The sequence below is a fragment of the Sinocyclocheilus anshuiensis genome, unplaced genomic scaffold, assembly GCF_001515605.1.
Source record: "Sinocyclocheilus anshuiensis isolate Anshui unplaced genomic scaffold, SAMN03320099.WGS_v1.1 scaffold260, whole genome shotgun sequence".
In the NCBI taxonomy this organism is placed as follows: Eukaryota; Metazoa; Chordata; class Actinopteri; order Cypriniformes; family Cyprinidae; genus Sinocyclocheilus; species Sinocyclocheilus anshuiensis.
This window is the reverse complement of record NW_015557134.1, coordinates 2,177,074-2,200,922: the sequence shown is the minus strand read 5'-3', so window position 1 is coordinate 2,200,922 and position 23,849 is coordinate 2,177,074. Positions and strand designations below refer to the sequence as shown.

Here is a 23,849-nt window from a genome sequence, read left to right as displayed (position 1 = left end):
AATGGTAAAGTGTCTACTTTTATTTGTGTGCACTCACAAACAATATCAACAAAAACCTGTGCTTTTGTAAAATAATTCAGGAAAACAAACAGGATGTGCTTTCTGTTGTCTTGGTCTTGAGCAGGAGCGCTTCACCGACATGATACATATATCTATAGAATTACTATTTTAAAACGAAATAATTCAAATCGAAAACAAAAACCCTTTCATTATGTAATCTGTAAAGATGCATTTCTCTCTAAAGGCGCGTCCAATGAGGAGATGGCATCAGGTTCGTCAAATTCATCTGTGCAACACTGACTCAGAAAACACTCGTTTATTAACAAACAATTAAAATATTCCCTCACTATTTTTTTTTTTTTTACTTTTTTAATTTTATTTTGTTTTTTGGGCCGCTGTGCCAAAATTGTGTTTGCATTCAGTAGCTACAAATAGCCTACGGCAGCATTTTAGTGCCACGTTGAAAAAATAACGAAATAAATAAGATTAACGTCATACTATTTTAAGAATAAAGTCAAAATTACGATAATAAAACCATGTTATGAAGTTAATGTGAAAATTCCACCTATAGGCTACTCCGCAAAAAAAAAAAAAAAAATCTGTGGCATCCGTCATTCTTCACATTTAACATAAAAACAGCAATAAAATGCAGAACTACTGATGTTTTTTAAAACTCTGATTGATCGATTTCATGAGACATTCGTTTGTATTAAATTGTTCTGATTTTTTTCATGCATTCAAATATTTGTTTATTTCGTGCAGCAAATTTTAAAGAGAAAAACATCATTGATTCATATGCCGCTTGAACTGAGGCGAATTATCTCACTACGAATTAAAGAGCGTAAAAACACATTTGTTGTTTGTATTTTATCATAAAATTGACAGAAGGCTGAGACTTTGTAGTAACAAAGCACAAAGCTGCGATTATTGGGTGCTTGCGTTCTACAAATAATGGATTTGAAAACTTTAAATATCATTTCCACGCATTTAGCCTATACCATAAATCAGCTTGTGAATAGCCTAGTCATGATTCACGTAACGTTATTTACTTAAGAAAAATCAACAATAGGGCCCAAGTTAAGTTAACCGAGTTGAAGCCCATAACGTTGCAAAGAAATGCTATTATTTTTGCATATGGGCCCGGGGCTGACTTGCTACGCCACTGATTGTTTTATTGCCTGTAACGTCTGTGCAGTACCCAAATTAAGAATTAACGACCATTTCTACAGACATAGCAAAGAGACAGAAGAGAAAGAGCGACACACACACACACACACAACATCAGCAATGCTACAATGACAAAGTCGCTTATATTAAACATAAAACTTTTATGAACAGAACGAATAAGACTGATGTACCTACGTTGTAACACAAATAAATGAAAGGTTTTTGGATTTTCCCCTTACTTTAAACGAATGCTTATGGCTCATTATTATTAATGAAAAAAGGCTATACAAAAAAAAAAATAGTACAATGATAAATTCACCAATATTAAACTGAACTTTTCTAAACAAAATGAATATGGATTTCCCCTCAGGCTACCTTAAAACGATCATAGTTTGTGATTTATTATCTTAACACATCAGACATAAAATAGTACAATGGCAAATTCGCATATACCGATATTAAACATCTAACTTTTATTAACAAAATGAATAAGATATAGCCTTGCGTTGTAAGCCAAATAAATAAGGTATTATCCCTTATTTAAAACGAATGCTTAGTTTGTGGTTCATTGTTATTTTATTTTATTTTTTAACTCGACCCCCCCCTCCCCCACAAGTTTTATTTCTCAGCCCCCCCTGGACAAAATACGTTCCCGCGGCTATGCCCTTTACACGCCTCTCAGGAACAACGTCACGCAACCCCATCGTTTCACCAACAAAGAGAAGTTATCAGAAAACTAATAAGAAATAAGTCACTGGAACTAGCGCGATCACAAAACGAACATGATAAAAGCGGCCGTTTGTTTGCATGCTTTGTTAAAGATTTAAATCCAAAAGCATATGTTTTACAATAATAAGTGATGCATGCATTGATCATAATGAATTAATTTATCAGGATTGAAAATTACGTTAGTCACCCAGAAATAAAGCGGTATGAACATAGCCTACCTACGTATTCAGTCGAGTCTGTTTCTGTTTATTTGTAGTCACAGTTATAAACATTACATTTAGAAAGAAATGATCATTTCTATATTTTTATAAAAGCTCCCGAACAAAAACCATTATTATATTTGTATGACATACGCGTAGCTAAACTCTCGAGAGGAGACTTATGACAGATAAAATATGTTAACTAAATAAATAAATAAACGATTGTGATAGAGAATAAGAAGCTGACGTCTGATTTCTTCAAGCGGTCATAGGCCTATTTATCATGTTTACGTACGTTAATGGCTAGCGTGCATAGTCTTTTGCATCGCTTATTATTTCTGCCTTGTATGGTACGTGATCATAATCCACATCGGATCAAGTTATAATTTCAAACACTCGCTGCTGTCTGAAAGTGAGATTTGAACTAAAATTATTTTAAAAGTCTTTAATGCTGGTGTTATAGCCGTTAACTTTATGAAATGATCCGGCGCTGACGCTCTCCAGACGCAGAGAAACTCCGCCTTTGTTCATAACCACTCCTCTAGCCCCAGCTGGCCCGCTTTGGCCCAAGGTTTTCGTCGGGCCAAAAAATCCAGGCCGTTGGGCCCCGAGGAAGCACCGAAGAGGCACGATCAAGCCCCGGAAGTGACAGTGGAAACGCGACTGGCCCTGGCACGCAGTAGCACGCCCGCTTTTGGCCCGACAGTGGAAACGCGGCTATTTGTGGCGACAAGGAAAGTGTTTCTGATCCGAGTCACCAGCAGATGGCAGTAATGCACTGATAAGTGCGGTATGCCAAAAAAAAAAGGAAAAAAAGGAAAAAAAAGAAGAAGAAGGCCCACACAAGGATGAGCACTGAGCAGTGTTTTCAAGGGGAAAGAAAGCTAAGTTTTCGTAGTGCTGTGGAAGTAGCCGTTAAAAATCAACTCAGTCGGCTCGAAATGACATCAAATTACCCCGCGTCCCTTGTTATTTTGTCACTTAGTGAAATGATATTACTTAAAAGAGACGAGCTGGTGAGTATACGAACGCTTCTATAAACTCACCAACTATAAAGCAGAAACAGTCGGAAACAAGATTTATGACTCAGTCTGTATAAATAACCTCTTGGGTTTATTTTAATTATTCAATAGCTGCTATTAAAGAATGACTTATCTTGAGACAATAGATTATCACCAGGATGTTATCAAATTACTGTATTGGAACTTCTATGTGGACTGGTATTTAGACAGTAAACATGATAGTCTGAAAGTGATTGAAGACAACATGAGTTTTGCTGCACTAGTTGCGATGCATGTACTGTATTTTAAGTTATTATAAACGTTCTCTCTGGTTTCCAGAATAAACCAAATCAAAAGCTGGATGCACTCTCAGATAATCACGGTGTAACGCTAGTTTGCTATCTTCAAGTGCCAATAAGCTTAAACATCATCATGATGGCAAGTCGAAACAACACAGCCAGTGCTGCCCCAAACAATAATGTGAAATACTCCAGGCTGACAGATAGTGATGAAGGCTACATTGACCTACAGGTGAGAAACACTGATGCAATAAAATATTTAAATTGTATTATATTGTTTGTAGCATAAATGAATAAACACTGTTTTATAGTTCAAGAAAACACCACCTAAAGTACCCTACAAGGCTATTGCGCTGGCAACATTCCTATTTCTGGTTGGCTCTGTATTGATTGTTGTTAGATCCCTTCTTTTGGCAGGATACATTAATGTTATGGTGAGTAAACAAAACTGCAGTATTGTAAATATCTGTCAGTATGTTAGACAGTAATGTATGGTCTTGTTCTAGTACCCAGATCGCACGATTCCAGTTCTCATCATCGGCATACTGATCTTTCTTCCCGGATTCTATCATCTGCGGATCGCTTATTATGCTTCCAAGGGTTACCGTGGTTATTCTTACGATGACATTCCAGACTTTGATGACTGAATGGATCTGGTCATACTGAATGCTGTTACTTTTATGTGTTTTCTGCAGATGTTGCATGATTTGCCTTTAGACTTTCATTCTCTGTTTACTCAGAGTTTCTCTAGAGGAGAAACTGTGGCACACTGTGCTTTATTGTAGGGGTTGACCGATTATCGGCATTTTTATGATTATCGGTATCGGTCATTTTCAAAAGCCGATAAAATAACTTAATTTTGAAACGTGCTATTTGGCTCTGATGCAGCCTGTCAGAACTCACCACTGTGGCCTAAAGCAATCTCCGCCCACCGCCCATCTGATTTGTTGGGAGTCACGAGTTGGAATTCACTCTCACTCTGAAAGCGCTTGCTAACTGGAGCTGCTTCAGTGATCACGCATCAGTTGTCTCTCAAAGGTAAGGCAGCAGCAGACGTTGTTTAATTTGCAATAAATCACAATCCACTAACGTTACACTGAAGTTGTAAAACACCTCAATATTATCTATGATTTTGGATGAATTAATCAAAAGTAGGTCAGTACACTTAAATAGAGTCGCGATATGGACTAGTATCTGTAAATATCAAGCCGCAAAAATACTATTTAAATATGAATCCTGCATGTTCTGCTTGTCTCTGTGTATGTAAATGGCACAGACGCGCTGTTTTGTTTTCTACACATACAAAGTGTGCGACGCTCGCGGTGATTTCCGCTTCTGTCGTATCAGTACATGAGGACATAAATACATGAACAACATCTCCAGAACTGCTCCGACTCCCTCTGAGAGTCACTTCATGATCATTTGAGTAAAACTATCAGTGTTTCACAGACTTACACTCTTATTTGTGGCGGCATATATATTCAAACTCATTCTCTGCCAGCAGGAGGTGCTTTTGGAGTGGTAGAGATCAAGGTTTCCCCGGTAACGCTGTACACAAAGCAGCGCTCCACTCACAAACGCTGCTTTATCAGATATTACATGCAAGATGAAATGAAAATGACATCCAAAATTTTCTGAAGACAGTCGGGTTCCTTCAGAAATACAGTGATATAAAAACACCCACACCGGGTTTCAATTTTGAAACTTTATATTACCCTTATTGTAGATGGATGCACAGAGGAATACGAGTAAGAAGTACAGTGTGGGAGTACTACACTCAACCAACACCAGGGAAGGCAGTTTTTGTCAGAGCCCTTGTTATTCTTAATTTTGACATTTTAATTTTAACACCAGACATATATATCGGTTATCGGTCTACTTGATCTGTAATAATCTGTATCGGCATCTGCCCTGAAAAACACATATCGGTGGACCCCTAATTTATTGAGCTATCTTTATTTTACCTAAAGAAAACAGAAGTGCAATATTAAGCAAAATAGAGTATTTATTTAGCTAAATACATAAAAGGCCAATGAGAAATATGCTGATATTTTCGTAGCTTTTATAAAACTTAAAAAAGTATTGTTTTAAAAGCTAGAACAGTGGTTTCCAATCCTGGTCCTGGGGACCCATGGCTCTGCACATTTTGTATGTCTCTCTTATCTGACACACTCAGCTGAGTTCATGGATCTCTCTCCTAACGAACTGATGATCTGAATCAGGTGTGTTAAATAAGGGAGACGCACAAAATGTGCAGAGCGGTGGGTCCACAGGACCAGGATTGAAAACCACTGAGCTAGAACATTTATTTATCTGTAATGAAGCATTATTTACTGCAGGGGTGCCCAACCCTGGTCCTGGAGATATACCTTCCTGCAGAGTTCAGTTCCAGCCCTGATCAAACACACCTGTCTAATTATCAAGTGCTCCTTCAGATCCTAATTAGTTGGTTCAGTTGCGTTTGATCAGGGTTGGAGCTGAACTCTGCAGGAAGGTAGATCTCCTGGAACAGGGTTGGGCACCCCTGATTTACTGTATATACACTATCAGTCAAATGTTTGGACACAAGTATCCCAGGATGCACCTCTTGAAGTCCTGAATATCCACATTATTTTTCCCGTAAGAGCGTTTACTGAAGTTTCACCATTGACTGCACTTTGTTATTCTTCTCGTTATTTCCCTACAGCGACTAATAAACCGAAAACAGCTTACATCCACGTTGAACAATAAGGTGGATACAGAGGTAGAATCTAGGCAAAGGGTGGTTACAGTTATGATATTTATGTTGTTTCCTTTTTTTGCTTACTACATTTCCTCATATATTTTTATGTGTGTTCCCATACTTGCATATTTGTTATTTTGTCATTTTAATGACCTTACCATTATTTTGAAGTGTCGAACATAGTAATAATTTGACTGAGCAGATGTGTCCAAACTTTTGACTGGTAGTTTAGTTGCTATGCAGTATTGTTTTTGTGGAATAAACTGGTTTTATTCATTTTATTGAAAGTGTTTGAAGGAAGTATTAATATTCACCTTCTTTTGCTTCTTATTTTTGAGGGAACAAAAAGTTATATTTTGAGATCCACTGAAGGATATGAAAAGTCAACATTTTTAGATAGTTTTTGATATCTATGTATATTGATTTAATTATTTTAAGTGAAGCATACGAAGGGTTAATATATATATATATATATATATATATATATATACATACTGTACACCATATAATGAGTCTGTTTATATATATATATATATACACACACACAATAGACTCATTATATGGTGTACAGTACAACCATACTTCTCTTACTGTTTTATGGTAAGATAAGTATTGTATTCTGAGCAATATTAAATATTAAACTTTTATCGAATACCTGGATTATTTACTACTGCATTTGTCAAAATGTGAAGTAGGCTGTACAACAGAAGGCAGAGAACTGGGTATCCAATAAAACAAGGCGCTGCACTTGACCTTCAGATTTCAGTGTTACTGAACCAGAGGTAATATCAGCCTTCATATCTTTCTTTTCAGTGTATCCTTTTGACTCATTACAGTTTCTATTACCAACTTTAAAACTAGATATAGTTTGCAGAATTAATCATGCAACATAATGAGGGCAACATAGCATACTGCTGTTTGGAATGTTAATTGGTGCATAATGCATACTGTTTTACATAGTATTAAAGTATATACTGTGAAATATGCAGCAGGGTAGTGTTCCTTTCCGAATGTGAACAGACGCTCGCTGTACTGAAGAGAAAACACAAGAAACTCACTGGCCTCTAGTGGGCAGTATTTGAAAGTGTTGGACCCACTATATATAGCATGTGATCTGCCACCGCTAGGGGGCTCGCAAACTACTGTTTGACCCTGATCCGATCCTATAAGACACGGTATAGTAGCCTAATTTATAGTAGGCCTATAAAAATTTATCATAGGCTACTATTATTATTAACCGTGATGATAATATTAGTAATAATAATTTTTGTTAAGAAAAAGATAAAGTTTATCTTGGATTATGATCCTATGCATTTCATTGCAGTTAAAGCATAATAGATTGTAGTACGTGTTTTGTATTTTACAATACAACACTTAAATATGGTTTAGCTGCACTGAAATTCATGGCAACACCCATGGCAAACTTCCACTTAAGCTATCATTTTATCCACACCACATTCTATGCCAGCTCTTATCGCGAGTCATCATAGATTACTAGTTTACTGGGGTTTTGCAGTCTCACGAGTGATTTCCGTGTGTCCAGATGACAAACAAGTTTAGAATCTTGACCAAAGTACAACATCAGACACACCTCTGCTCTTTATTATTATGACTGAGGTCAGAGTTATAGTGAAACACACTACGCTGTAAAAATGTAGGGCTGATGAATAAAACGTTTTTCTGTATTAAATTTCAGTTGTCTTGCGACTGGCAAAACATTTAACATTTTAAGTGTAACTGTTATTAAAACCGATTCTTTCTGTAGACGTGACAGCTGATTATGTGTAAATGTGTGCACTGGTCAATTTGTTTCTCCGTGTGCGCTGACTGCGCTCTGCGCATGCGCGCCCGTGTTTTGCATTAGTTTGGTGAAACAGCAGCGGGAGGAGTGAGTGAACTCAACGCGAGAGGTGCGCTGATACGCGAGCTTAAACCTCCCATAGAGACAAAGTTTATGCGCTTCGTTTTCCTCACTACATTCATAGAAACGAAAAAAAACGAAATATCACTGGCAGAATGTTAGAAGTTGTCCTTGAGAATTGATTGTGATATGGAATTAACGCTGAGAGAGTATAAATTCTTACTGTTGGAATAATTCTCATCGTGGTAGGCTATTTTTCTGTCTTCAACGCAAAACAGCGCTGCTTACCACAGCTGATAGATGACGTGATACAGGTGAGTATAAACAACAGTTTACTCTGACTTACTGTAAGTTCCGTTCGTTAAGATAGACTAGGTTGGAAAGAAGGAACATTTAGATTAAAAATGTAATGTGTAGCTAATAAAAACACTTCTGTCCGGTTTGTGTAATCCTAAAACCGAAAGAACGGTAATTGCAGCACTATTTAATTCCGAGTATGTTTAAGTTGCTTGTAGGCTACTTAAGCGCTTATCATCTTTAATAAGTTATGTTCATCAGTCACTCTACACTTCATCTATATGGTTTACATACTTTCCTACTCTACTGTTTCATCATGTGATTAAACTATCTATCTATCTATCTATCTATCTATCTATCTATCTATCTATCCGTTTTTATATTATAACGCACAGGATCATGTCCATTTGCCAAAGTTAAGTAGTATATTGTAAGCAACATTTATATGCTCATTTGTCTCTATTGATACAAAGTAGATTATGGCATTTTTTGTTGTTGTTGTCTGTTTGTTTGAGTAGTGGGGGATTTATCTAGCGTTTGACTGTCAGTGGCAGTTCAGTGAGGACGAATTAAAGGGTTTTAATTGCCCCTGCAAGGGGTCCAAGTGGATTTGTGGGGGCAGGTTGAGCAGAATTTCCAGAATCTACCCAGCAGATGCTTGCAGGATGTTGTAGATCAATTTCTGACCTGTTCATCTACAATACAACATAGGGGTGAATTCAGGTTGATTGGGACACTTTTCCCAAGTCATTTCGATGGCAAAAAGTGTCCCAATCAACCTGAATTCATTCCTGTATTTGGACATTTAATCTTGTCCCCCCCCCCTCCTTGGGTTAGGTAACTCTTATTGTATTGCCGTTACTGAAGTTCATTAAGCCTTCATTGATCAAACTTCCCTAATTGAGTGTAAACAATCCTTATTGAGTGTAAACAATGGTTGTGACAATGGATTTTCCTTTTGGTCAAATGTTAGCCCAGTGTGACTCACGTGTACATCCTGAGTCAGTCGCATGCGTAAGGTAGTCAAATTCACAGTACACCACAGTGAATGTAGGGACATCGCTCTTATTTACAGTGATATTAATCGGTCACTTTTTCCAGGCTCACTGAAGCCAGATTATCCTGGATTACGCTGAGAGTCTGTGTCTGATCCCAGCTGTCATGAATCAGTGAGCATTCATGCATAGCACCATGCAATGTATGGATTATGATGCTTGCATATGCAATGGTGTTAAATTATTAGCAGTGGATAATCTATAATTAACACAATGGTGGACATGGCACTTTCTCTCCTCACCAAATGTCTGATGACGTTTTTTGAGGGTTTGACACTTTTGAATTTGTACGTGCGTATTTCTGTCTCTGTTAGTTTTGTTTGTGTTTGCACCACTGCAGGAATTTGCATGTTGGTAAGGACTGACAAATTCATGGCCAACTTTTGGGTTGACTGAATGTTTTTCCTTATACAAACAGTGATCTCATTCCTTTCGTTTTTTTTTTTAGATTAACAGGTTTATAATGGTCTAAAGCAACCCACCGATAGCAGCTAAATCTCTATTATCATTCTAAAATGTGTTTGGATGTTTTTTTAAGTGCACATCTGGCGGCATCATCTGTTCATAAAAAGGGTATTGTTAAAGCATTGTAAAATAAGGAAAGTCGGTTAACATTTCTGACCTCTACAAATCAATGGTCAGTCCATTTGGCTGAGTAAATCCGTGAGCTCCGGTGTATCCGCGATCACGTCAGCAGGGAATCTGCTCTGAGCCTCAGAGTTTCAGGTCCAGCTGCTGTAGATGATCTGTTTATTTGCTCTAGTGAACAAATGCGTTTGTAAAGTAGGACTCGCTTTCACAGTATGACGCAACTTCTGTTTTAAAAGCTTTTGAAGAGTAAGGTTGCTAGTGTTTAATTTTTCTTGTTTGCTTCATCCTTTACAATGTTTTCTGTGCTTCTTTGAAGCTCAGGTTAGTTTATTGCTTTGCCACATCTCAGAGGAGCACAATTATGAGAGGTTTTGTTACATCTTTGGCCTCATTTAAAGTCAACATGAAGCCCCCTTAGAATCTCATTTTACTTTCATGAAGTGAAATAGAATATTCAGTGACACAATATTACAAATTGGGAATTTAAACATTTAAAGGGGTTATTATATAGAGTTCTGCAGTAAAGATTTTTGGATGCAAAGTGGCATCACCCTGGTTCCCTCTACAAAAAACAACAACAGGAGTTTTCCATTGGCTTTTTGACGTATCATTTATCATGAAAATCTTCATAAAGGAACACTACTTTTTTATTATTTTGAAGCCTAAATACAATCACCAGAGGTAAAAAGCTTAAACATACATGGTTATAAACAAATTATATCACGGTCACATGATTTCAGTGTCACCTTCACTAAGCATCTCTTTCAGTCTTTATTTAAAAAAAAAATAAAAATCTGTAGTTAAAATAGTTTGTGAGAGTGTGATTAAAAAACACAACGAGGCTGTGAAAGCGACTAGTGAATAGAAGTTTTCCTGTATAATATTAATGTTTAATGTCCCCGAAAACCTCTGTAGTCCCATTTAGCCACGTGTTAGGAACCACCTCTTTCAAGACAAGTAAAAGTTTAAAAAAAATTGCAAGGGAATATTACTGATGTATTTGATGTTACTGAATAAAACGTGAAAATATCTTGACCTTGTGTAAACCACAGACCTTATTTCAGTCACTTAACTAAAAACCCATTTAAAAAACCATTAACATCAGGACGATGGAACCAGAAGTATAAAATACTAATGTTTCTGGGGTTTGGTCTACAAAAATATGTCATCCCCTCAACCTGTAGCAGATTTTGCTTTAACAATCACTAAATGTGTGGCCTTAGTGACATCAGCAGAAAAAGAAAGTTGGAAGTGCAAGTTATTACATTTTTACAGACACAATTAGAGTTACAAAAGCTAATAGTGAACTAAAAAAAGTTTTAGTGTCAAGTTTGGTTTTTTGTTGACTTTAATATTCTTTATCTGGTACGTTAGAACATTTTTACAGCCCAGCTTGATTAAACAACATTTCTGAGTTTCATTGTCATCCTTTTTTACTTGAATGCAGAATAGGTCAGATATGAATAATTGAATGACTGGTGATCCTTTTGCATTAAGCTCAAGCTTGTAATGAATGGTCTATATTTAGCTTTCACGCTCGAGTTGGCCCGGTTCCTTCCCATCACAGCCAGATTTATAGACTTTGAGAAATTTGTGACATGAGTTCAGCCTGTCCTTTGTAAACCCCAAGAATGAATGGACGACCAAATTGAACTCTTTCAGTGCCTTGAATTAGCATATCCCACAATATGGTCCCAGTTTGGTGTCATTTGAAGACAGAAAATGGTATAATTCAACGTTTGCTCTTTGGTTAGATGAGATTTACAATGATCAAGTGCTGTAACCCTTGCCCTTGAAGGTTAAGAAATTGGATTTTACTGCCGCTACAACAGTAAATCAAAAAGACAGCCTTTGTGTGCTTAGTAATTTTTGTAGGACTTTGGTCTAGCTGGGATGGTGTTAAGATGTGGCTAACATTCCCATTAAGATTGAAAACATTATTTCTCAGTGTTTTGTGAATGTATAAAATGTCCATTTTGTCCTAGTTATTAGAACCTTATAGCCTAGAAAAGGGAAAGTTTAATTTTATAATTTTGCAAACATTTTGGGAATGTTACTTTTGAATGTTCTCTAAATGTTTTGAAACAAGTAGTAAATAGCAACAAGAATGCTAGTAAAAAAAACGTACAATTAATTATGTATAAATAACATTTTGAGAATGTTATTAAAGTCTAGACAACTGTTCTATTAACATTACTGGAGCAAAGTTTGTTCACAACTTTGAGAAAACCTTGCTAGAACATTAGCTTAAGTTGTGGGAACACACAGCAAACAGTAACAGAGCACTTCCCTACCAGCTTTTATCAGAGAAACAGGTTTATAGAGCTGATGCATTGCATTTTTACAAAAATTCTAAGTAATTACTCAAGTTCTCATGATTTTGTACCACATGTTCTCTGAATGGCTGAATAGACGCTAGCAAAGGAAACAGACTGGTAGCCGAGTGTGCGGTGAGAAACGTGTGACCTGTGGGATTGTCTTATGGGTGGGACCCCTTTCAGGATTCTTCAAGAATGGCTCTCCCTCGTTGCGTGGGGGGTAATGAGCAGGCGTTTGCATTGTTCGCTGGTGCGTAGTGCACAGGCTCACAGTGAGCTAAGTGGAGCGCTAGCTTTACCCTTTGCACAAGTCACACGCTTTAGTATTTCCAGCGTCGCCCGACAGACCTATTGCTTCTTGATGTGTTAATGATTTACTGGAGACATGCAGTGTTAGACTGATGACTCAGTGACATTCGGGCATTCATTGAGGGCATATTTGCAGTGGTATCACAACTTCCTGTCTACCCACATGGTCATTATTGATGGTATTCGCACTTGTAAATCATCATTACACAGGTTAAGTAGATCAGTATCTATAGCCTATATGAGTAGCTAACATGACATGCCAAGAAGTGACACCAGTGTCCTGAACAGTGTTGGGGAAAGTTACTTATAAAAGTAATGCATTACAATATAGTAATGCTCAATAAAAAGTAACTAATTGAGTTACTTGGTTACTTTTTATGGAAAGTAAAGCATTACATTACTTTTTGTCACCTAAGCGTGGTTTACTTATTTATTTTTAATAACAAAACCCCCAAAAGTTATATTTTTGGCAAGTGAAATTAATAAGATTTGGGCTGAAGGAAGTGCATCTACCTCTTCGCCTCACTCCCAATTTCTCTCAACATGGGGACAGGAGAGCTGTCAGTGAAAAAATGTGAAAACTAACTTATTTGAAAAAGTAGCTCAGATATTTTCTTGTAAATTTAAAATTAATGTGTTACTTTACTAGTTACTTGAAAAAGTAATCTGATTACGTAACTGGCATTACTTGTAATGTGTTACATGCATTTTCTATGTTGTAAAATGTAGTTTTTTTGTCTCACACTTACAATATTAAAGTTTCAGCGTCATATATATACATGTAAGTAAGTGTGTTATTTAGATATGGGATATATAATTGATATTTGAAAACAAAGGGCTTTTCAGTGGAATTAGATCATAATGCAAATGTTCAATTTTGCATAGATATGTAATAAATGAGAGAGGCTTTTGGTAGTTACAGTGTATTTAATCACATTTACGGCTGGAAAACTCAATTTAACTGGCTTACACAGTCATGAGCGTCTTCTCATGAGTTCAAGACATCACATGCTGGAGTCAAACTCATTTTACACCTTTCCTTTCAACTGTGTTTAGGTTTATAGATGAATTAGTCCAATTCAGAGATGTTGTTGAGCTTACTGTGTATATACAATACAATGCGTACATAAGATCCCATAGTCCTCCTGTGTGCTCTGAGATTACAGGAACAGGCAAAGCAAAGGAGGTGTGGATGTGTTTGTGACATACTATATGGTTTAGCTCATATCCACTAGTCAGGTCGCGTTTAGCATAATGCTTTCTGTGGTTGAGGTTTGTTTGCCTGTCGTTTGATCTTGTATGTTTGATGTTCTTCAGGTATGTGAATCTGTATGAATACCCATCATGCTACTGAAGATTCTTCCTCTGTTGGAAGTCATTGTTGCAGTGCTGTCCCTATTCAGTGAGTATTATACAGTAATTACTTTACAACCGATATACACAGCAACCTTCTTCTCTTTATTAGTCACTAGTTTAAATATATATGTATAGTTTTTATTGTTATTTACAAGATTTCCATATATTTTCTCATAATCTTAGATCACACAAGTGCAGCTGAAGTCCACGTCCGTGCCAAAAAAGGGGACACTGCAGTGTTGACATGCAGTCTTCCAGCCCTGGATGAGGGCAGCTCTGCTCCTCAGCACGTCATAGAGTGGGTGCGTCAGGGCTATGATATCCCCATCCTCATCCAGTTTGGAGTGCACGATCCCAGAGTGCATCCCAACTATGACGGTGAGTGCCTAAACACTGAGAGCTTTTTACAGGGGTCAACAACCTCAGGCACATGAAGGGTTGGATTTTTTGTAACACTGTTACATAAAAAAAGAAAAAGAAATTATCAAATTAAAATAAAATAAAAAACGTAAAATTGGATAAATGATGAATGGATGATAAATAACAGGGTTGATTTATTTATTTTTTTTTGCAAAACTGTTACCATGCATTAAAATAAAATCTATCAAATTATAATAAAAAAATAACATTTGGAGTAAAAATTATTAATGGATAATAAATAACAGTGTTGGAATTTTCGCAGCACTGTTGCCTTGCATCAAAAATAAAATGTATAGTAACACTTTAGGAAACACATATTCACTATTAACTAAGTTTTCCCTTAATAAACTCCTAATTTGCCGATATTAATTTTTAATAAGGTAGTTGTTAAGTTTAGGTATGTGGCAGATTAAGGGATCTAAAATATGGTCATGCCGAATAAGGCATTAGTGTGTGCTTTATAAATACTAATAAAGAATATGCTAGTAATATGCATGCTAATAAGCAACTAGTTAGTAGTTGTCACACAACGCTGCTGTTAGGGAGACGTAGGCATGACGAAGATCATTAAAAAATCCTTTTAATTGTAATCCACAATCTGAAGAGGGTCTAACACACAGGGTAACATTCACAATACCGGACCAAGGAAGACAGGACAGGACAGACTACACTTTAAATACTGGAGCAAATGAAGATAATTAACGACACACACCTGAACCAAATAACACAATCAAGCATGAGGGAAAACTAGGTCACTGAGCACACGAGTAAGGAAAACACGACAAAACGTCCATTGGTGTGACAGTAGTGAGAATTGGTCCTCAAACTAAAGTGTTACCAAATGTATTAAAATGAAATGAAAAAAAAAAAAAATTGGAATAAAAATTATGAATTGATAATAAATAGCAGGGTTGCAAATTAAGCCTAAATTAAGATGTTGCTCAGTCAAAGATATCTAATTTAGGATTAGATGCTGATTTGCTGTAATTGCTACATTTATTTTTACCATAAAGTAAAGAAAATACATGATTATTATTTCATTCTTACTAATTTTTCAGTCCTAATTCTTTTTTGTTGTTGTTTTAAATTGAGCTTGACAAATGCAGAGAATATTGAGGATATTGAAAGAGATCATGGATTTGTTTTCCCATCCTGCTGTTGAATAGGTCCAAATAATGTTATTTTTTTGGGTGTCTCACATTTTTCATGTTACATTTTTTTTGTAATATTTGAAAAATCATGTAGTAACAGGGTTGACTTCAAAATGTGGATACAGCATGTGGATAATTTGTTAATTAAAATTGGTCAGTGATTGCAACTCATTTTTATTACAATGAACTGAAAACCATTTCAACACATGTTATTGACATTTTGGTCTTGGATTTAAATGCCTATACTGTTACCTCTGAGTTGGGACAGGTATAGCGCTTTTCGAAAAGCTTGCCAAGCATGGACTGCCATGTTGTAAACCACATCCTACTATGGACAATGCAGTATCTCTCACCTCTTTCGTAATTCGTTCTCCTGAGTGCCACTTCGGTTATAGCGTGTCTCAGCTTACAGTAACTCTGCTCTTTTGTGTGCTGTGGGACCTGCTAGTTTCTCCCCCTCTCACTGCTGAAGTCCCTATTGTGTCTTTGGGAGTTGGAATACAAAGGGTGTCTATGGGGAAAAGAGTCTTTCAATAGGCTGAAAATACTCCCTCCCCACATTTTTAAAAATGCAATGGCTCTAATACAGAAAGAAACAGGCTGACTTGGTAACACTGCAAGTTTTCTGTGCTTGATGAGCCTCACCTTCCAGGCAGTGAGCGGGCGACAGGTTCAGCCCTGCAGTTTATGCATGAGCGCAGTGCGTCCCTGTGCAATTAAACAAATTCTCGTAGACAGCACTGCACCTGTTCATCGCGATGTTGCCCGGGTGATGGAATGCAAACCTACTGAGCATCAGCAATAACTAGTTAAGTTGACTTATCCATGGTTCATTGCCAAATTAATTTTCTCATGCACCAAGCAATGGTCTATGTGGTAATGTGTAAAGAATTACAAATTTGTTTACAAGTGACAGTTCATAAACAAATTTGTTTACTTGTGAGCAAGCAGCAGTTTATAAGTGAATTTGTTTACTTGCAATACACAAATTTGTTTACAAGTGCAACAATCAGTGCTTTTAAATGATTTTGCAGTGCTTTATAGGTTAATTTCTTGTGACACGCAACAGTTTAAAAGTGAACTTGCAATGGTACATACTAAAATTTGTGCAACACCAACATTTTAAGTGAATTTGCAACCCTCTTTACTTGAGCGACAAGCAACAGTTTATAAGTGAATTTGTTTACTTGTGCAACAGTTCTTACACAAATTTGTTTACATGTGCTACAAGCAACATTTTTAAGTGAATGTAGATCGCTTTTTAAGCTAATTTATTTACTTGTACATGAAAGAACAGTTTGGTGAATCTGTTAACTTGTGCAACACAACACTTCACGCACAAACTTGTTTACATCTACATCAAGCAATGTTTTTTTTTTAAGTGAATTTGCAATGCTTTGTAAGCTAATTTATTTACTTGTGCGACAAGCAACAGTTCATAAGTGAATTTGTTTGTGCAACATGTAATAGTTCATACACACATTTGTTTACATGTGCAACAAGCAACATATTTTAAGTGAACTTGCAATGCTTCATAAGTGAATTTCTTGTGCGAAAAGCAAAAAGTGAATTTGTTCACTTGTGAACCATGCAACGGTTTATACACAATTTTGTATACTGTACATGAGCAACAAGCAACATTTTTAGGTGAATTTACAATGCTTAATAAGCCAATTTCAGTTCTTGCACGACAAGCAATAGGTTATATAGTGTATTCACAATGGTTTATAAACAAGTTTGTTTTCTTGGACAAACAAATCATAATGTAAGCAAAATTGACTCATTTAACAAGCAATAGTTTATGAACAAATTAATTGACTCTTGCACTAAACAATTGTTTATTAGTGAATTTGTTATGTGGCAAGCAATGGATTACCCACCAATTTTATTGTATTTTTTTACTAATTCAACAAATAATGGTTTATGAACAAATTTGTTTACTTGTGCGACAAGCAATGTCTGTTTACTTGTTTGTTTACTTGTGTGAGAATCTGTTGTTCATAAATTGTTGGTTAATAGTTGATTCACATAATTTAGCTTGTGTTAGCATTTTCTAGTAGCATTTTTTAGTGGTTTTTGAACACCACTGAATATTGATTTTATTCACATTCCTTCCTTGTGAACTGAAAGAAGGAATGAATGGCCTCATGTAAACCAACAGCCCAATAAAGTTAGAGGGCGTCACAACTGTCGTTTTATGTGATGAGAAACAAAGAAAAGAAACAAAAGGTCTAAAGCCGGGACTTTTTGTGCAGTGAGGGGGGCAGGTGCAGCATGGGAAGAGGTGAAGGGTGAGCTTGGTGTGAATTTCGTCACCTTAGGCAATATAGTGTCTCATGTGTCCACTCTGGAGCTCATAGTGATATGCCATAACTGTTACACGCCACAAAATCAGGCACATTTAGGGTTTGTGATGGTATTTTTTAATATATATCTTAACTAAATAGAATCTAGCTTGCTAGAAACCTAAAACTATATTGGCAGTAAAGTAGAAGCGATCTATAGATTGCGGTGAAAAGCGTGACCATCAGAAGACTTTTTACTGACGCTCTCTGTTCCAAATTACCCCCCATCCCCCTCATCTGTCAGCATGCAAAAACTCAATTGAGTCAAAACTCTTTCTAACTAGCAGCACGCTATCTTGAAAGGCCATTGGTCCGATCAAACCAAGCAGCTTCCCAGTAGCCCGTCGTGGTGATTCAAATTTCAAAAGATAACAGTGTCTTGAAACACAATAAAAAGAATACAGATGACGACTATGGTGTGAAACCCGACCCTTGCTTTCCTGAGCTGAAACTGGAGAGTCCCTACCTGGGAAACCTGTGCCAAGAGGTGACACAATGTCTCTGGGATACAAGGTAGCGGATAGGATTTAGACTCCAGGTTTCATAGCCTCAAGTCACAGACTTGTTGAATACAACCTCCAACTAGTAAACCTTCAAACTTTGAATCTTTTTGAATTTGAATAGGTGGATGTGGTGACTTGAGTGTTACTATTTATATGGATCCCCATTAGGGCTGCACGATAAATCGCATGCGGATGCGCGTTAAATATCGCATGCGATTTATCATGCAGCCCTAATCCCCATTAGCCACTACCAAGGTAGTGGCTATTCTTCCTGGGGTCCAACAAGTAAAAAACAATATTACATTAATCCATAACAATAAAAACCAATACAATAAAACATACAAACCCAAAATTCATTCAGAACATCAAAATCAACAATTTACTGTATACTGTGCCATTAAATATTTCTTTATTTAGATTTTTTAAACCTCATTTTACTTATTAAAAAACATGTAATGTCCGATGGCAAATCATTCCATATTTTCATTCCTCTATACATTACAGTCTGTTGCTTTGCATTCGTTTTTGAAACAGGAAGCAAAAAAATATCCTTTTGATGCATGCCTGGTGTTAAAATTATGACCAGCACTACTATACAAAAGTTGACAGTACAGTACACTTTGAACTCTAGACACTGAAATATTTCTTATAAAACAAAGCAGAGAAACAATTGTCCTATCGTTCACAAGTAGCCAACCTAGAATTTTGTGCATTCTCATAATATCAACCCGTCTATTACAGTTCAGAGTAAGTCGTGCAGCTCTATTCTGGACTAACTGTAATTTTTCCAAGTCTGTACTTGATGTACTCGACCACACCACTGGACAGTAGTCTAAACAAGTAAGAACCATTGTTTGCACAATTTGAGAGATGCAATACTGTGGTAGAAATGTTGCACATCTCTTAATAACTGATAGACCTCTTCCCATAACCATTACCATATTTTCTATCTGTTTTGACCACTTCAGCCTACTGTCTAGCATAACTCCAAGAAGTCTGATTTCCTCTACCTGTTCAATAGGCACACTCTTAACAGACAAATTTAATTGTGATTTGAGTTTAAGTTTAGAATTTGATCCAAACATAATACTTCTGGTTTTTGTCAAATGTAGAGCCATCTTATTATTCCATACCCACTTTACCACTAATTGTAACTCCTCATCTAAATCAACAGATCATTTTTCAATTGATATTGCTGGTAGATATAATGTTGTATCATCTGTGTACATAACTGTCCTTGAACGCTTTAAACCCAAAGGAAGATCATTGGTAAAAATAGAAAATAACAATGGCCCTAAACATCTTTCTTGAGGCACACCACATTGCAACTCTTTCACTTCCGAATAACTTCCATTATAAAATACACATGGCCTCCTATTAGTCAGATAACTTTTAAACCAATGTACAATCTGAGAAGTACATTTATAACATTTCAATTTTTCCAGCAATAATTTATGATCTAATACATCAAAAATGGAGCTAAAAAAATCTAACAATACTGCTCCTACTAAATTATTATCATCAATCTGTACTAAACAATCATCTGTCATCTGTGTTAATGCTGTTCCTGTTGAATATCCTTCCCGATATGCATGCTGAAAATCATTCTAAAGAAGAATTTAATTTGTTCACAGACTATCGTTTCAAACACTTTACTAAGAACTGGCAGTAAACTTATTGGTCGACTATTAGCACCATTAAAACTCAGTGCTGCATTTTTCTGTAAAGGAAAAACCTTTGCTTCTTTCCAAGTTAAAGGGAAGATCCCTTTTTACTGATCCCTACTGATATTAAAGATGTGGCAAATTGGTTCTGCCAAACAGGTGGCTGCCAATTTTACAAGGCGACCATCTAAGTTCTCCATTCCCGATGGTTTATCTATATTTTTAATTGATAACTTTTGTTCCACTTGTTGCACAGTTACTTTGTTCAATTCAGAGCATAGGACTGGCTTATCACTTATTATTTTTTCAGTTTGACTTTCACTTGATGGAATATTATCAGTTAACATTTCTTCTCTTAGTTTATGTACTTTATTTATGAAAAATTAATTGAAGTAATCTGCAATTTAATCTGATTGAGTTAAAAATGAATTGCCTGTCTCAATAAAAAAAGGAGTTTGACCTGATTTCCTACCCATTATTTCATTAAGAATATTCCACAATTTTTTGCCATCATATTTATATTCACTTATTTTTACTTTATAAAACATCGTTTTCTTTTTCCTATTAATTTTAGTTACTTGATTTAGCAATTTGCAATAAACTTCCCAATCCTCCTTATTCACAGTTCTGTTTGCTATACCCTTTGTCACATCTCTTTCTACCATAATGTTCTTCAATTCATTATCAATCCATGGTGCCCTAACATTCTTCACTGTGTTTTTTCATAGGTGCATGTTTATCCACCAAAGAATAAAATAATCTTTCAAAAACTGCTAATGCATCATCAGGATGATCTTCCTTATAAACATCAACCCAGCATATATTATTTACATCTTTACAAAATAATTTCTGACAAAATTTCCTATATGATCTTTTATAAATTACTTTTGGTTTCCCTTTAGGGACCTATTATATTGTGATCACTACACCCAATAGGAACAGATACACCCTTAGAGCACATTTCCACAGCATTTGTGTAAATATGGTCTATACAAGTAGATGTTATCTCACCAAGAATATTTATATGAATTCTTGTTGGTTGATTAACAACTTGTGTTAAATTACATGCATTAATTACATTCACCACTTTAGACTTTAGAGGACAAACCTGAGACACCCAGTTAATGTTTAAATCACCCATCAAGTAAATTTCATTTCCAGTATCACATACATTATCAATAATTTCACACAATTCACTTAAATAACAACTGTTTGCACATGGTGGTCTATAGAAGCAACCAACAAATAATGATTTGACAAAAGGTAACTGTACTTGTAGCCACAAAGCCTCTACATCTACAGACATTAAATCTTGTCTTATCTTTACTGGAATATGACTTTGAATATATATGGCAACCCCTCCACCATATCTATTTCTGTATTTCCTGTGAATATTATAACCATTTATATTTACTACATCATCTGAGAATGTTTGATCAAGATCTGTTTCTGTTACTGCTAAAACATGAATATCATTTGTAATCAAAACATCAGTTATTTCAACAAGTTTATTCCTAAGGCTACAAATATTAATATGAGCTAATTTTAATCCTTTCCTAGGTAACTTGATTAATACTGACATAATTTCTAAAAAAAAAAAAAAAAAAAATCTTAATTCCATCCAATTTCCTCAAGCTTACTTGAAGAAGCCAGAGGCCTACTTTTATTTCCCATTGCTGCCTTTTTGACTTTTGATGGTGGATATGTGATTAATTGATCATAACAAAGATATCAGCTATCTCTCCCCTCTCTCTAGCAGCTCTCAATTCTGGCAAAAGCTCCTTCCTCCTTCCTCCTCCTTCATTCAAGTATATGTTTGTGCCTTTGAAGTGTTTTGCTCTCTCCAGCAGTGCTTCTTTGTCTTTATACTTAAGAAATTTAACCACGATGGGTCTAGGTCGATTAGAATTCCCATTTTTCATCCTTCCTATTCTATGTGCTTTCTCCAAGGTAAGCTGTAATTTATCTTGAATCAACTTTTTTACTTTCTCTTCAGATTCACACCATTTCTCATTTGGAGACTCAGGAATGCCCTCCACCACTATATTGTTCTGCTTGCACTGGCTTTCCAAATAATTGGCTTTAGCATCTAAGACCAAAAGAGATTCAGCCAATGTATGTATGTCATTTGTATTTGATTTACATTCAGTTGAAAATTCTATACAGTTAACTTTTAATTCATCCACCTCCTTCTGAGTGAACTGGAGACTTATCTTCAAGTCTTGTACCTCCTTCATGAGCTCGTCTACTATTTGATTCATAGTAGTCATAATCATTTGTGTAAAAGTTTTATAACTGTATTATATTCTATACTGTGGGCATTCTTCCTAAAGATTCCTAAGTTTATTTTTAAACATGATTGAACAGCTGTAAAACACTTAACATAATTGTAATTCTTCTAGCAAAAACCTAGTATAACATTGGCTTCATATGATGAAGTAAGTGGATACACATGACAGCGTATGTTACTTCATACGTTAAGGAGTCTAATATTAGTTTCTCCTGAGATTTGACTCGCCGTCGACTAAGCAACAGAGTGAGCGTTTGTTTGTCAGCTGCTGTGGGAAATGGTTAGTCAGTCATAAACAAGTGAGTTTGTACTTGCGTGTGAAGACTTTAGATAAATCTTTGCTGCACCAGGAAACAGGTGAACACACACAGATGTTGCTTTTTGTGCTTTAATGCAGTGTTTCCCAACCTTTTTTTAGTCGCGGCACCCTTTGGAAATTTTAACAAACTTGTGGCACCCTACAAAATAAATTTTGTCACAATATTTGAATTTCTAACTTCGATATGATAATTTGAAAACTATAGATATTCGGTACAACAGGGAAGAACTGCAGAATATAATGTCATACAGATATTTTTAATATTATTTAAAAAAATGTGTCCATCAACGGTGGCAATCAGTAGGCTAATTTCTAATGAAGAGACCAATTTATATGACAGATTTTAATGTAGGCTTTTATACATATGCAAACATTTAATTACCATTATAACTAGCTATCTCACAAATTTTTGTTAATATTATATAATAGCTGCTTTTTTTAACATTTTAGCAATTTAAAAATATTAAAAAAGGATTTTTTATACGGCACCCCTGCTCTCGACAGACGGCACCCCGGTTGGGAAACACTGCTTTAATGTATTAGAATATCTATAGATGGTTGTTAAGAGACATTACTCAGTCCTGTTTTTAGTTATTCATAAATGAGCATTAACTCTCATGCCTAAGGTTCATTTACTCATGTTTTTCTCATAAAATATACCCAGAGGGCAGTTTTATTGCTCTGATTTTATTTCACAGATCTGGAATTAAGTTATCTACGTTTGATTTACATCACATTTGTCTAGATGTTTCTCCTTAAATACAGGAGAAATAAAAATAGAAATCAATTAGACAGATGTCAACATAAAAGTGTAGCACAAAATATGGAGAGTATTATATAGAGTACTTAGGAAAGAATTTGAAATCTTTCTGATATGAATCAAAATTAGCTAAGTAATAAATCATGTAAAAATGTTTGCATTTTTGATCTGCACGTAAACAACGTTTTGGAGAGTATCACAACGCATGTGCGTGCTTTCCTCTGAATGTAAACAAGGCGCAGCGCATGCGTTGTGATACTCTCCAAAATGGCGCCAGGGTGACGCGGAGATGACTTGTTGAATAAAGTCATTATCTTTGTTTTCTTTGCGGACAAATGTATTCTCGTATAACTTAGTAAAATTACCAATGTCCTTACTACATTTCTGTGCTTTGATCGTGGTAGTGCCCTTGCCGTCTATGCACGGTCAGAGAGCTCTCTGATTTAATCAAAAATATCTTAATTTGTGTCCCGAAGATGAACAAAGGTCTTA

At 35.8% G+C, this 23,849-nt stretch overlaps 2 protein-coding genes across 2 annotated transcripts in view; both read left to right on the top strand.

Moving 5' to 3' along the window:
- Positions 1 to 3,529: 3,529 nt before the first annotated feature.
- Positions 3,530 to 4,043, top strand: LOC107677999 (transmembrane protein 230-like). The gene is made up of 3 exons (XM_016473084.1): positions 3,530 to 3,628; positions 3,708 to 3,830; positions 3,903 to 4,043. Exons 1-3 carry the CDS (start codon positions 3,530 to 3,532, stop codon positions 4,041 to 4,043), a joined length of 363 nt encoding a protein of 120 aa, XP_016328570.1.
- Positions 4,044 to 8,070: 4,027 nt separating this feature from the next.
- The window catches only part of LOC107678046 (protein turtle homolog A-like), a 35,779-nt gene continuing 20,000 nt past the window's right edge, over positions 8,071 to 23,849 (top strand). The window contains exons 1-3 of the mRNA XM_016473159.1: positions 8,071 to 8,293; positions 13,867 to 13,951; positions 14,089 to 14,283. Of these exons, the coding sequence (XP_016328645.1) occupies positions 13,894 to 13,951; positions 14,089 to 14,283 (253 nt within the window). The 5' untranslated portion in view covers positions 8,071 to 8,293; positions 13,867 to 13,893. The remainder of the gene's footprint in view (positions 8,294 to 13,866; positions 13,952 to 14,088; positions 14,284 to 23,849) is intronic.

Excerpts from the sequence above, each read along its gene's own strand:
- LOC107677999 (XM_016473084.1), top strand. The coding sequence starts at position 3,530 with ATGATGGCAAGTCGAAACAACACAGCCAGTGCTGCCCCAAACAATAAT. Across the intron at positions 3,629-3,707 it reads AAGGCTACATTGACCTACAG|TTCAAGAAAACACCACCTAA; the intron begins GTGAGAAACACT and ends ACTGTTTTATAG. Across the intron at positions 3,831-3,902 it reads CAGGATACATTAATGTTATG|TACCCAGATCGCACGATTCC; the intron begins GTGAGTAAACAA and ends GTCTTGTTCTAG.